We start from the raw sequence: 14,258 nt of genomic DNA, 5'->3' as shown, positions 1-14,258 counted from the left end.
AAAAGTAAGTGTGAAGGACAATGCTTGGAAGAAAAAGTGGATGATATTCATTAAATTAAAAAAAAAGAAATGATCAAAAATATGACAGAGCGTGTAGCCAGCATTGTGGAGCAATTTGATTGTATCACTGCTAGTCTGCACCAAACTGAAGCAAAATGAGTCTAACGCCAGCCAAGAATGTTTAATTAATATCTAAATGGTGGACATTTATCCATAAAAATGTGGAAAAGCTGTTGATAGTGTGTTTGACAGAGAAGCAGCTAAAAGGGGATATTGTAAAACGCTACTCTCCAAGGTAATGCTGTACATTGCAAATACACAGTTTCATAAAAGTACTGTAATTGTTAGTAGTACATTCTCTTGTATTGTTTCATACAATATTCTGTATCTAAAAGTTTGTTGTTCTTTTTTAAATGTGTGTTACATGTTAAAAATGATGCTTTTTTTTGGCAGGGCAAGCACTTATCAAAATTATTTCAATTGATTTCAAGGAGAGACATTGATTTGAGATACAACTGTTTTGAGTTAAGAGCTCCGTCACAAAACCAATTAAGCTCATAAGTTGAGGTACTACTGTACTGTATCACATATACGAATATCACTATATGCCTCATTAATATGTTTATTAAACAAAGCAAAAAGGATGGGACATTAGTTGGAAGCAGGCCATATATGAAGAGAGGCTGTTGTTTCTGTAATTCTGTAACTCATTAGCCCGATAACAGCTTATTTTTATAATTTTAATAATGGTTTGGAGTGCATGAGAAAGGTGAAAAGAAAATATAGCTCTCTTTGACCACACGTATCAGCAAGTGTATTGCACAACACAACAGCAACAGAGCCAATGTTGTAATAGTGATAACGTTTTTCTGACCAAGCGACTATACACACTAAAAAATACTGGATATTTATTTATGGGTTATTTCTTCTTTCTTTTTTTTATGATTGTCACACACACACTAGGTGTGGTGAGATTATCCTCTGTATTTGACCCATCACCCTCACCCCCTGGGAGGTGAGGGGAACAGTGAGCAGCAGCGGTGGTCGTGCCCGGGAATCATTTCAGGAGTTACCTTTCACATATGAGCGAGAAATATCACTGTCTGTATAACCCTAGTTATCCTACACCAGCTCCATCATTTTGGCCAAATGCACCACTTGTTCAGGGGAGTGTCACACAAAGTGGGCGTGGCCTAAAACAGAATTAAAACCGGAAGTAGGTGTATGACGTATCCGTCCGCCATTTTGATTTGTAGTTCTCTCAAGACAACCACCATATGAGTTGTAGTTCACCATCTTTCTCAGTGCAAACCATGCTAAATGGACATTACTTTAAGTTGTGACAGCAATTCAGAATAAATCATAACATTGTCCTATAAATGTTCAAAAACCAATCTTCAAAGATTATGTATATGCAGTGAAGTGAATCTAGTCTGCAGAAAGAGTTGGTGGATAGTTTAAAGGCCTACTGAAATTAAATTTTTTTTATTCAAACGGGGATAGCAGATCCATTCTATGTGTCATACTTGATCATTTTGCGATATTGCCATATTTTTGCTGAAAGGATTTAGTATAGAACAACGTCGATAAAGTTCGCAACTTTTGGTCTCTGATAAAAAACAGCCTTGCCCCTACCGGAAGTAGCGTGACGTTGTCAGTTGTTCACTTCCTCATATTTTCCTATTGTTTTCAACACAGCTAGAGCTATTCGGACCGAGAAAGCGACGATTACCCTATTAATTTGAGCGAGGATGAAAGATTTGTGGATGAGGAACGTTAGAGTGACGGACTAGAATGCTCTGACCGTAACTTAGCTACAAGCTGGCTCATTGGATTCCACACTCTCTCCTTTTTCTATTGTGGATCACGGATTTGTATTTTAAACCACCTCGGATACTATATGCATATTTACTATATCCTCTTGAAAATGAGAGTCGAGTATGCGAAATGGACATTCACAGTGACTTTTATCTCCACGACAATACATCGACGAAGCTCTTTAGCATGAGCTAACGTGATAGCATCTGTCTCAAATGCACATAGAAACAAAATAAATAAATCCCTGACTGGAAGGATAGACAGAAGATCAACAATACTATTAAACCATGTACATGTAACTATACGGTTAATAATTCTCAGCCTGGCAAAGCTTAACAATGCTGTTGCTAACGACGCTAAGGCTAACTTAGCAACTTAGCAACCGGACCTCACAGAGCTATGATAAAAACATTAGCGCTCCACCTACGCCAGCCAGCCCTCATCTGCTCATCAACACCCGTGCTCACCTGCGTTCCAGCGATCGACGGCGCGACGAAGGACTTCACCCCAACACAGATGCGGTTGGCGGCTAGCATCGGCTGGCGCGTCTGCTATCCAAGTAAGTCCTTCTTGTTGTGTTGCTACAGCCAGCTGCTAATACACCGATCCCACCTACAACTTTCTTCTTTGCAATCTCCATTGTTCATTAAACAAATTGCAAAAGATTCACCAACACAGATGTCCAGAATACTGTGGAATTATGAAATGAAAACAGAGCTTTTTTGTATTGTATTCAATGAGGAAGCCATACCTCTGTTCCCCTGGCTACGTCACGCGCATACGTCATCCTACAAAGGCTTTTTCAACCGGAAGTTTAGCGGGAAATTTAAAATTGCACTTTATAAGTTAACCCGGCCGTATTGGCATGTGTTGCAATGTTAAGATTTCATCATTGATATATAAACTATCAGACTGCGTGGTCGGTAGTAGTGGGTTTCAGTAGGCCTTTAAAAACTTCAATTAGAAGTTTTTACTTCTTCCTGCAGGGATTATATCTCATTATGAGGTTTGGACTACAAATAAGATGGCGGAAAGCTTAAAAAACTACAATTTGCAATACATTTGCAATACTGACCTCTGCCTGAAGGAGTCATAAATCAACATTACATTTGGGCTACAAATACATAAAAACAACCAAATTATTTGGTAGAGGTAATCCAGAATTGCAATAAATATTACCCAGCATTTGGGTTGAATATATAACCAATTTATGAGGTCCAATTAACCCAGCATTGCAGTTAAAATTACCCAGCATTTGGGTTGAATATATAACCAATTATTTGTGGTAGAATTAACCCAGCATTGCAGTTAAAATGACCTAGCATTTGGTTTGAATATACAACCAATTCATGTGGTAGATTTAACCCAGTATTGCAGTTAAAATGACCCAGCATTTGGATTGAATATATTACCAATTTAATTTATGTGGTATAATTAACCCAGCATTGCAGTTCAAATGACGCAGCATTTGGGTTGAATGCATAACCCATCTTTCTGGGTTAAATAAGAATAGAATATATCTTTATTGTCATTGTACATTTTACAGTGAAATTAACCCAGCAAGATTCAATTACATTTGGTCCAATAGTTACCCAGCATCTGGGTAGAAAACTACCCAAATTGGGTAGTTTTCAACCCAGCATTTTTAGAGCGTAGGAGACTACAATTGAATTAAATCATTCATTGGAGCAATTACATTATTAAGAGTACATACAGTAGGTGAAAAGCAGCATAAATTATTGTGTGAGTTTAAAAAAAGCAAGATACTCAAAATCCAGGAAACCCCCTCATTCAAAAAAAGAATACTCAGAGCTTATCTTTCCGCCTTTGAGACTGTATGGCGATAGAGTAAAACGCTACTTGTGTGTCTAATGTCTGTGTTTAAATTGTGTTCAGACATGACTGGACATGATTTTAAACTAAATACAGTCTTTAACTTTGTCTGCTCTGTTGCCTCAAGGCAAAAGAAAAGTGAACATTAAAGGTGGGTGTTCGTAATGCAACACACTTTCAGCTACAGGTCACATGACAGGTCACATTAACATTCATTCACTTACGAATGCACTGCGGGTAGTAATAGTGTCCTTCAGCGCAGCGCCCACAGTCGTTGCCTGCGTACTGCACTTTGCAGAGGCACCTTCCGGAACCCATTTCACAGCCGGCAGTGGTGCGCTCGTCACATCTGCAGGCTGGCAATGCACAAAAAGAAGGAACATAAATAACAAAAGTACAAGAACCTAAAACTTGTATTTTTAAACAGTGATTAGCATTTTCAATTGTGTTATTTTTATAAAAAATAATAGAAATACAATACAATAAAAATAAAAATAAATTAAAACATAAATAAATTAAATGTGTACAAAATAATACATAATACAAAAAATAAATGCTTTTTTTTTTTTTCTTTTTTTTCTTTTTTTTTAAATTATGATAATCAAAAAAAGAATACAAATTTAAAAAGAAACAAAGAAACAAAAATTCCAAGCACTTGGGGCAAAATTAAAATACAAAGATAAAAGCAAATAAAAAATATGTACATTTACGGATAGGAAAATGTGTATATTATATGAACCATGTAATAAAAATATTAATAAAATAAACATTCAAAATGTAATTTAATTAATTAATATTACACGTAAATTAACTTTTTAAAATAAAAAGTATTTACTTATATTTTGTATGCTATTCCACATACATCCATCCATCCATTTTCTACCGCTTGTCCTTTTCGGAGTCGCGGGGGGTGCTGGAGCCTATCTCAGCTGCATTCGGCCGGAAGGCGGGGTACACCCTGGACAAGTCACCACCTCATCCCAGGGCCAACACAGATAGACAGACAACATTCACACTCACATTCACACACTAGGGCCAATTTAGTGTTGCCAATCAACCTATCACCAGGTGCATGTCTTTGGACGTGGGAGGAAGCCGGAGTACCCGGAGGGAACCCACGCAGTTACGAGGAGAACATGCAAACTCCACACAGAAAGATCCCGAGCCCGGGATTGAACTCAGGACATTCGTATTGTGAGGCACATGCACTAACCCCTCTTCCACCGTGCTATACAAAGTAAAAGGGCTCAGTAAAGCAAAACATTGTGTAATTACTGTATTCCTTCATGTTGCAGGCAATCAATATTTATTTTATTGTACACTAAGCGGATGAGAGGGAAAGTTTAGCAACATTGGACACACATTAACATCCATCCATCCATTTTCTACAACTTGTCCTTTTCGGGGTCGCGGGGGGTGCTGGAGCCTATCTCAGCTGCATTCGGCCGGAAGGCGGGGTACACCCTGGACAAGTCACCACCTCATCACAGGGCCAACACAGATAGACAGACAACATTCACACTCACATTTACACACTAGGGCCAATTTAGTGTTGCCAATCAACCTATCACGGAAGCCGGAGTACCCGGAGGGAACCCACGCAGTTACGAGGAGAACATGCAAACTCCACACAGAAAGATCCCGAGCCCGGGATTGAACTCAGGACCTTCGTATTGTGAGGCACATGCACTAACCCCTCTTCCACCGTGCTATATAAAGTAAAAGGGCTCAGTAAAGCAAAAAATTGTGTAATTACTGTATTCCTTCATGTTGCAGGCAATCAATATTTATTTTATTGTACACTAAGCGGATGAGAGGGAAAGTTTAGCAACATTGGACACACATTAATAGTCCGGTTTTATCCCCCTCCACACACACACCTGCTGTGTATCATCAGCAAAGCTTTGCTCCTATTGTTCTTTTATCCAATCATCTCCCTCACTACGCTCGTCATCGCCACCTGTCATCTCATTTGTTCTGCCCGATTTTACACTGTTCATGAGTGACTGGAAAGCTTTGCGGTGTTATTGTGAAACATGACTCACGTATGCATCCAGTGTGAGACTCGGCGGGCACCCCATATGGTCTGAAGAAGCCTTCAACACATCGCTCACAATTAACTCCGGCAGTGTTGTGCTACAAAAAAACACAAAGAGTGTTAACTCATTGACTGGAAACAATATAATTTTCCTGGTAATTATTGCAGTGTAGAATTGCAGGTCATGTAGCTTAAAAAGGTAGCCAAAATGTTAGAAATAGCTGTCAATTTCATGCAGTGCACATATTGGTGTGCACACATGTCCCATAATAGGCAGCAACATGCATAGGACTAAATCAACTTGGAGATTATTGTCATGAAAAGTCAGTTCCAGGCCTGAGCATAGCAGGTGGGATCAGATGAGGTCAGATAGTCTTATACGCTATTGTTGACCTCCTTCCAAACTAAACACACATACACAGGACTCAGTTTAGACTTGACGAGCCTGCTTCATACCTGGCAGTTAATACACACTCCCCCTCCGCTGTATCTGCCGAAGATGTCTAAACTTGCTCTCCTCGCTTCCACCTCTGGATCGTAATAACAGTCAGCGGCGTGGGACAAACACTGGCAGGCTGAGAAGGAAAAAAACCCCAACACACACACACACATTATTAATATATAGGCTCAGCAAGATTCACTTGAACTCTGCTTAAACTTCGTATGGAGGGACGAGACTGCTTGTTAAGTTTTATTCGAAACTATAAAATCCTACTAATATGGATGTTTCTCTTCGTGTCCTATTAATGATTATTCTAACAGAGCCTGAAGGTGTTTTGAAGCCTGTACCCTTTTTAATTCGACTTTTAACACCCCCATTAAATATACACATTGCATTTATCTTAAACACTTACTGTATATATAATTTTCCCAATTTAATATTTGTAAAAATAATGTATTCAATTAAATTTTTGGAACATACACACTTGGCTGTTGGAATACTTATTGAGTATTTATATGCAATAGTCCTGTTTATTTAATTGATTTAATCAGTTTACTGTACATTACTATTATTATTATATTACTATTATTATAGTCATTTATTTCAGACCCAGGCGGATCCATATCACGGAAGAAAAACATACTACAACATACAGTACATTTTTATTATTGGTTGTTTTTTTACAATATAATTTTTCAAGCTTATGTAAAAGTACAATTTATCTAATCCAATTACTGCTTTTTTAACAGTATTATTTATATACTGTAGTTAAAATAGTTTTTACCACAATAATAAAGTCTTATGAGAATAACCCATAATTTTACTATTTTAAAAAAAAATCTTAACAATGTAACTTTATTCTTGCAATATTCCATCCTTGCCAAATACAATTATTAAAATGTTTTAAATGTAGAAAAAATAATATTGATAACCCCATTACATATCTATTGTACTTATTTTTAATATTATACATTTATATATATATATATATATATATATATATATATATATATATATATATATATATATATATATATATATATATATATATAATATATATATATATATATATATATATATATATATATATATATATATATATATATATATATATATATATATATATATATATATATACATACACACAAATAAAATTACATACATATACTGTAATGTTAATCTGATAATTTCTTTTTTATTATTTTATTATTTACTTTGCTTTGTTTTAAACATGTCCGAAATAAATTCTACTACTACAAATGATAAATAAATGCTATTTTAGATTGCAGGTGTCAAATTTAAGGCCCGGGAGCCACATCTGACCCACATATTCATTTTATGTGTAATCGTGTGCTTCAAGAAGCCACTTTATTTTTCTTGTGAAATGTATTTTAATATTGACAGAAAAAAATTGTGTCGCATGCAACGCATCTTTTTAACGCAATATTATTTGAAGCTGAACTTTATTATCTGCTCGTCATCTTGACATCCGATTCCAAAGCAGTTTGTTGGTTAATAATGACACATATCAAATGAAGGGCCAATAACATAACACGACCATGATTAAAGATGTTATATTTGTATATGATTTGGGAGTTACAAGCAGCCCCGTGACGGCAGTCGTAAATGTGGTGTGGTCCACAATTAAAAATGAGTTTGGCACCCCTGATATGGATACTGAAATGTTATTTTCTTTCACCTCAATTGCTCCTTTAATTTTTTCTAAATATTCTGTGACTTTTTCTTTTTTCTAGTATGCCTTTTTTAGGCACTGTGCATCATTATTCCATGGCAGTCTGTGTTGTTGCAGTGCATTTCCACTTGTGCACTGATCAGATTAGAAGTCTCTCCCCGTTTTCCTCAAAGATCACATTAAAGAAGCGAGCGCCTTGGCAACAGTCCAGTGCAATTAGGTTGCAGCTTACAAAGACTCTGTTTGGCTGACTGGATGGTTTGTTTATACAGGTAAACTAGTAAGATGGCATAGAAGGCCTTGGAGGATATTAGTGTACGCTCTTCCTCATTGATTGATTGATTGAAACTTTTATTAGTAGGCTGCACAGTACAGTACCGGTACATATTCCGTACAATTGACCACTAAATGGTAACACCTGAATAAGTTTTTCAACTTGTTTAAATCAGGGTCCACGTTCATCAATCCATACATGGCATAGGTGGAATGTTCTCCTTACTCTCTCTCTCTGAGTGATACCATATGAGGGCATCAACTACAGCACTTCTTAAGTGTATCGTGTGTACTTACGCTGACACTCATTTGGGTTGTCAACAGTCGCGGCGTGCCATCTCTTCTGGTTGAAGCCTGGACAGCAGCGTTCACATGACTCGCCACAGGTGTTGTGTTGGCACTCACATTGAAGCCTGAAGACAGGACACAGACTAAATAGTCATATGATATACAAACTTTTAGCTGCGGCATTCATCAATCAGAACATGAAATACACCTGCACAATCTTATGACATCTCATTCAGAATCAGAATCAGAAATACTTTATTAATCCCCGAGGGGAAATTAATGAGCTGTATTAAAAACAATGACTTAATATAACCAAATAATAAGGATAAATACAAAAGCAGACCTCCGCCAAGCCCTATTTACCAATAGTAAAGAATCCTTTTAAATAAACAGAGTGAACCCTCTTGTCAGTCATCCACTGTCTTTGTGTCTGTGGGTGGAGGCAGGAGGAATAGCATACACCAGGGACATGCAGTGTGGGAAGGGAGGTGAGGTGGAACCTCACTTGTGATAATGAAAATAAAAAAAAACTAAACGTAAAATAAATATTAATATTTGTCCAATAAACTGTGTTATAAATGTATTTTCTGTATGGTTGTTCATGCAGTGGTTTTCTAAATGAAGCAACATGTTGGTTAAGCATATTTGAGCAAGCAGAACGTGGGTCACTGTCTGACCCCAGATTTCGACTGAACGCGGACTGGCACGTTAGCGCCGGCGCACTCTTTCCCTTTTTATTCAAGTCACTGTGTCAATTTCCACCGCCCGCGGAATGTCACCAACATGCCGTTGCTGTTCCGCATTCCAGGGCTAAATATACGCAGAATTTCTATTTTTTCCGGACGCCATGACAAATCTGTTCAATTCAGCTATAATCTGCTAGTGTTCAAGGCAGATCGTATTTTACACTTAGAAAGGTCCTAATGGGCGACGACGAACATGAAGTCAACTTGTCAAAGGTTTTCAGACTTACCGTATTTTTCCGACTATAAGGCGCACTTAAAAACATTTAATTTTCTCAAAACTCGACAGTGCGCCTTATATCCCAGTGCGCCTAATGTACGAAATCATTTTGGTTGTGCTTACCGACCTCGAAGCTATTTTATTTGGTACATGGTGAAATGATAAGTTTGACCAGTAGATGGCAGTCACACATAAGAGATATGTGTACACTGTAATATGATGGCAGTCACACATAAGAGATACGTGTAGATTGCAATATGACTCAAGTAAACAAAACCAAAATGTTATATTTATATTTTATATGCCAGCAACATGTGTGAATTTTTGAAAGCTAGACTGTTCAGAAATCAATGAGATTTGATTTGCTTAGCGTGGGCAGCAATCTTGAATCCCTTATCCTTATATAAAGCATTTAACAAATTATTGTTGCCTAATCTACAGTGTTTTTTTATAACACGAGTGCAGGCTCATAACTTGAGAGGTTTTGGATATTTCTCATTGCTGAGAGCTCAAACCACTCGTAAACGTTTTTGTGTGTCTGCATGCGGAGTAAAACTCTGGAACAAACTGGACTTACAACACAAGCAATGCCAAACTATTAATCGATTTAAACTATTATACAAATATGGGGTCTGGTTCAAATATAGAGATGAGGGTGTTTAATTTGACTTGCTGTTGTACTCTGTCTCAAAGTGTTAACATGTGCTCAATGTTTCTTTAGCATTGTTGCTAGGTTGTCTTTTACCATTGTTGGTATTTTGTCCCTTACCATTGTTGGTATTGTTCATTCTTCCTACATTGCTGATACAAATTATTGTTACAGTGTAATAATTATTGTTACCTGTGGTAATTTAAGATTAAGATTAAAGTACCAATGATTGTCACACACACACTAGATGTGGTGAAATTTGTCCTCTGCATTTGTCCCATCCACTTGGGGAGCAGTGGGCAGCAGCGGCGCCGCGCCCGGGAATCATTTTGGTGATTTAACCTCCAACTCCAACCCTTTGTTGCTGAGTGCCAACACATGATATAACATTTGTATTATAATCCTTGAACAAAGTAACAGTGAAGCTCAATGTATTAATCACTGAATGGAGATCTGGGGGTGGAATTAAATAAGTTATCTTCTTCTCACTCCCTTTCAGGCAAAACTGGATCATCATGCTTACGTACTGTACATTACCCTTTGCATTATATTAATTAATATTATTGTCTACCTTGTACTTTTTTATATCATTGCCTGAAATAAATGAATAAATGAATGAAACAAATGAAAAAATCCCCAGTTCAAAAAAGAGCACTACGTTAGTGAGAAACATTATTGTAACAATCACCTTAAATGTGTTTTTATTTTATTTTACAAACATTTCTGTTGGCTCTCTACGAGATGAATTTGTAAAAGATACTGTTATGTTGTTTTAATATTTCATTACCAGCCAGCTCAGCCAGTATTTATAACACTGATGAGTCCATTGTAAACAACAGAACGGCAGGTGTAACACACGTGAATTTCACTTAACAGCAAAGTAGCGGAATTAACATTTCAACATGCAGGGGGAGACAAAGCTGCTGGAAGTGGACCACTCATGATACTCCATATGCAGCTACTGCCATCTTCAGCAGCATCATTGTTAAAAAAATACTATACCGTATTTTTCAGACTACAGAGCGCACTTAAAATCCTTTCATTTACTCAAAACTCGACAGTGCGCCTTATAACCCGGTGCGCCTAATGTACGGAATAATTTTGGTTTTGCTTACCGACCTCGAAGCTATTTTATTTGGTACATGGTGAAATGATAAGTGTGACCAGTAGATGCAATATGATGGCAGTCACACATAAGAGATACGTGTAGACTGCAATATGACTCAAGTAAACAACACCAAAATTGTGTATGTTCCACTGAAAGTATAAAACATTACACACGGTGCTCAAAAATCTATCAAAATGTTTTCGTACTACTTTGGTAAGCTATGAAGCCGCACCGCTTGATGGATTGTACTGTGCTTCAACATACGAGTATTATTGTGGTGTGTGTATAAGGTAAGACATTATCTGGTTTTGTGTTACGGCTCAGACTCCTGCCAACGCCGCTCATCCGTCTGTGCGCACCTCGGGACACGCCCACGGGTGCGTACATCCAGGGACGCGCCGTGTGCATCTCCGCCCTGCAGCAGCCACCAGCTGCAATCACTCACCGGAGAGCTGCACACCTGGGACTGATGAGGGCGAGCTAGATAAAAGACCAGTGGACCCAAGGATCGGGGCGGGAACTTAGTTTTCTCATGGTGACCCGTAAGCGAAGCTATAGCTCTCTCTCCTTGTTTCCTCTCCGTGCCTTGACCCCCTGTCTTCTCCCGTGTCCCCGCAGTACCCTCCGTCGCCTGGACAGTGAGCTGTGCGTCTCACATTTCCCCGGATCTCCCTCTGGACACGGACTGCCTCCCTCGATCCTTGACTTCCCTCGCTTGGCTCCCCTCTACCCCTGGACTTCCTCATCTCTCGTTCAACACTTGGTAACACACACACTTCAGCTAACTACACACATAGTCTTACACCACACACTCTTGTATTCTACTTCACACTCCATTTCCTTAGTTTAGTTGTATTGTTTATTATTATTATATATATATATCTATATTGTCTATATATATAATAAATATTTGTATATACTGCCATCTAGTGTTCTGTTTGCCGTCATCTCCCCTTAGTAACCATAACAGAAAGTTCCCGCAAAATTATATATAAGGACCTGATGGCACAGTTTTTCTTTAGCTCGTCCCCCAGTGACTTTAGCTCCACCCCAGTGACATTTTTTTTTCTTCCTCCTTTCTTTTTGCCCCTCTCACGATGGTTTTTTCTTTTCAATCCACCCTGGACAATTTTTCTAGCCCACCTCAGCAAATTCATGGACTATTTAGCAGTGCTGTAGGGATGGAAGAATTTACCCGCGCAGCCGCACCCAGACAGGCTACCCCCGGCCAGACTTATTCCACCTATTTTTCGTTTTTCCCAGCCACAGCCACCAGCCCCCTGGCTAGCCCCTGAGCTAGCACCAGCCCCTCGGCTAGCCCCTGAGCTAGCACCAGCCCCTCGGCTAGCCCCTGAGCTAGCACCAGCCCCTCGACTAGCCTCCGAGCTATCCCCAGCCCCTCGACTAGCCTCCGACGTAGCACCAGCCCTTCGACTAGCCTCCGAGCTAGCACCAGCCCCTCGGCTAGCCTCCGAGCTAGCACCAGCCCCCGGGCTAGCACCAGTCCCCAAGCTAGCCTCCGAGCTAGCACCAGTCCCCAGGATAGCCCCTGCGTCTCCACCAGCTCCCAGGCTGGCCCCGACCTTCGCACCTCGGCCTGCAGCGCCGACCTCTGCACCTCGGCCTGCAGCGCAGACCTCTGCACCTCGGCCGGCAGCGCCCACCCCAGCACCTCGGCCTGATCCTCAGCCGTCCTCCTCGTCTCCAGCGCCGCCAACGTCTGCTGCTTCCACGCCGCCGATGACGTCCGCTGCTTCCACGCCGCCGATGACGTCCGCTGCTTCCACGACGGCGTCTTCCTGTTCCACTTCACCTCAGACGACGATGTGCCCTCCTCTTCGCGTCCAGCGGGCTGTGCCATGGTGCCGGCCTCCTCTTCGTTTCCGGCGGGACGCACCACGGCGCCACTCGCGTACGACGGCCAAGAAGTCGACCGTTCCTTGGTCGTCCACCTCGCCGGGGGTCTACTAGCCGCCGCCACCAGACTCGTCCCCGGTGGATTCGGGGACATTTGGGCCGGCGACCCACCACCAGTTCACCCCTCCACCCTCCCTTGACTTTTGTTCCTGTGCCTTTTGTGGTAAGACCTGTAGGACATCTGGGAGCTGTCCATAAGGAGGGGGGTACTGTTACGGCTCAGACTCCTGCCAACGCCGCTCATCCGTCTGTGCGCACCTCGGGACACGCCCACGGGTGCGTACATCCAGGGACGCGCCGTGTGCATCTCCGCCCTGCAGCAGCCACCAGCTGCAATCACTCACCGGAGAGCTGCACACCTGGGACTGATGAGGGCGAGCTAGATAAAAGACCAGTGGACCCAAGGATCGGGGCGGGAACTTAGTTTTCTTATGGTGACCCGTAAGCGAAGCTATAGCTCTCTCTCCTTGTTTCCTCTCCGTGCCTTGACCCCCTGTCTTCTCCCGTGTCCCCGCAGTACCCTCCGTTGCCTGGACAGTGAGCTGTGTGTCTCACATTTCCCCGGATCTCCCTCTGCACACTGACTGCCTCCCTCGATCCTTGACTTCCCTCGCTTGGCTCCCCTCTACCCCTGGACTTTCTCATCTCTCGTTCAACACTTGGTAACACACACACTTCAGCTAACTACACACATAGTCTTACACCACACACTCTTGTATTCTAGTTCACACTCCATTTCCTTAGTTTAGTTGTATTGTTTATTATTATTATTATATATATATATATATATATATATATATATATATATATATATATATATATATATATATATATATATATATATATATATATATATATATATATATATATATATATTGTCTATATATATAATAAATATTTGTGTATACTGCCATCTAGTGTTCTGTTTGCCATCATCTCCCCTTAGTAACCATAACATTTTGTTTCACAATATTATTTAAAAGCAACTTTTCTTACCTTCTGGTACAATAAGCTAAGACATATTATCTGGTTTTGTTTCACAATATTATTTAAAAGCAACTTTTCTTACCTTCTGGTACCTGCTGATCTGTATTTGGGATATGCATAAGTCCTTAACATTTGCGGGAGTCCGCCTCTGTAGTCCGTGCCAACACCGTACTCATATAAAGTAGTGTAAAGTTCTTACTTATATCTGTCAGTAAACTCGCGATGAAAGCGCTAAAACATACCGGTGTA

At 40.1% G+C, this 14,258-nt stretch overlaps 1 protein-coding gene across 3 annotated transcripts in view; it reads right to left on the bottom strand.

Moving 5' to 3' along the window:
- LOC133630849 (laminin subunit alpha-3-like) overlaps positions 1-14,258 on the bottom strand; it is a 288,676-nt gene that overhangs the window by 113,997 nt on the left and 160,421 nt on the right. For all 3 annotated transcript variants that reach the window (XM_062022652.1, XM_062022651.1, XM_062022654.1), the window contains 4 exons: positions 8,395-8,510; positions 6,146-6,264; positions 5,697-5,787; positions 3,876-4,007 (listed from right to left, as the gene is read on the bottom strand). In XM_062022652.1, coding sequence (XP_061878636.1) covers positions 3,876-4,007; positions 5,697-5,787; positions 6,146-6,264; positions 8,395-8,510 — 458 coding nt within the window. The remainder of the gene's footprint in view (positions 1-3,875; positions 4,008-5,696; positions 5,788-6,145; positions 6,265-8,394; positions 8,511-14,258) is intronic.

The sequence above is a fragment of the Entelurus aequoreus genome, linkage group LG16, assembly GCF_033978785.1.
Source record: "Entelurus aequoreus isolate RoL-2023_Sb linkage group LG16, RoL_Eaeq_v1.1, whole genome shotgun sequence".
NCBI lineage: Eukaryota > Metazoa > Chordata > Actinopteri > Syngnathiformes > Syngnathidae > Entelurus > Entelurus aequoreus.
Note: the sequence above shows the minus strand (reverse complement) of the source record. Positions and strands in the feature narration are given on the sequence as shown.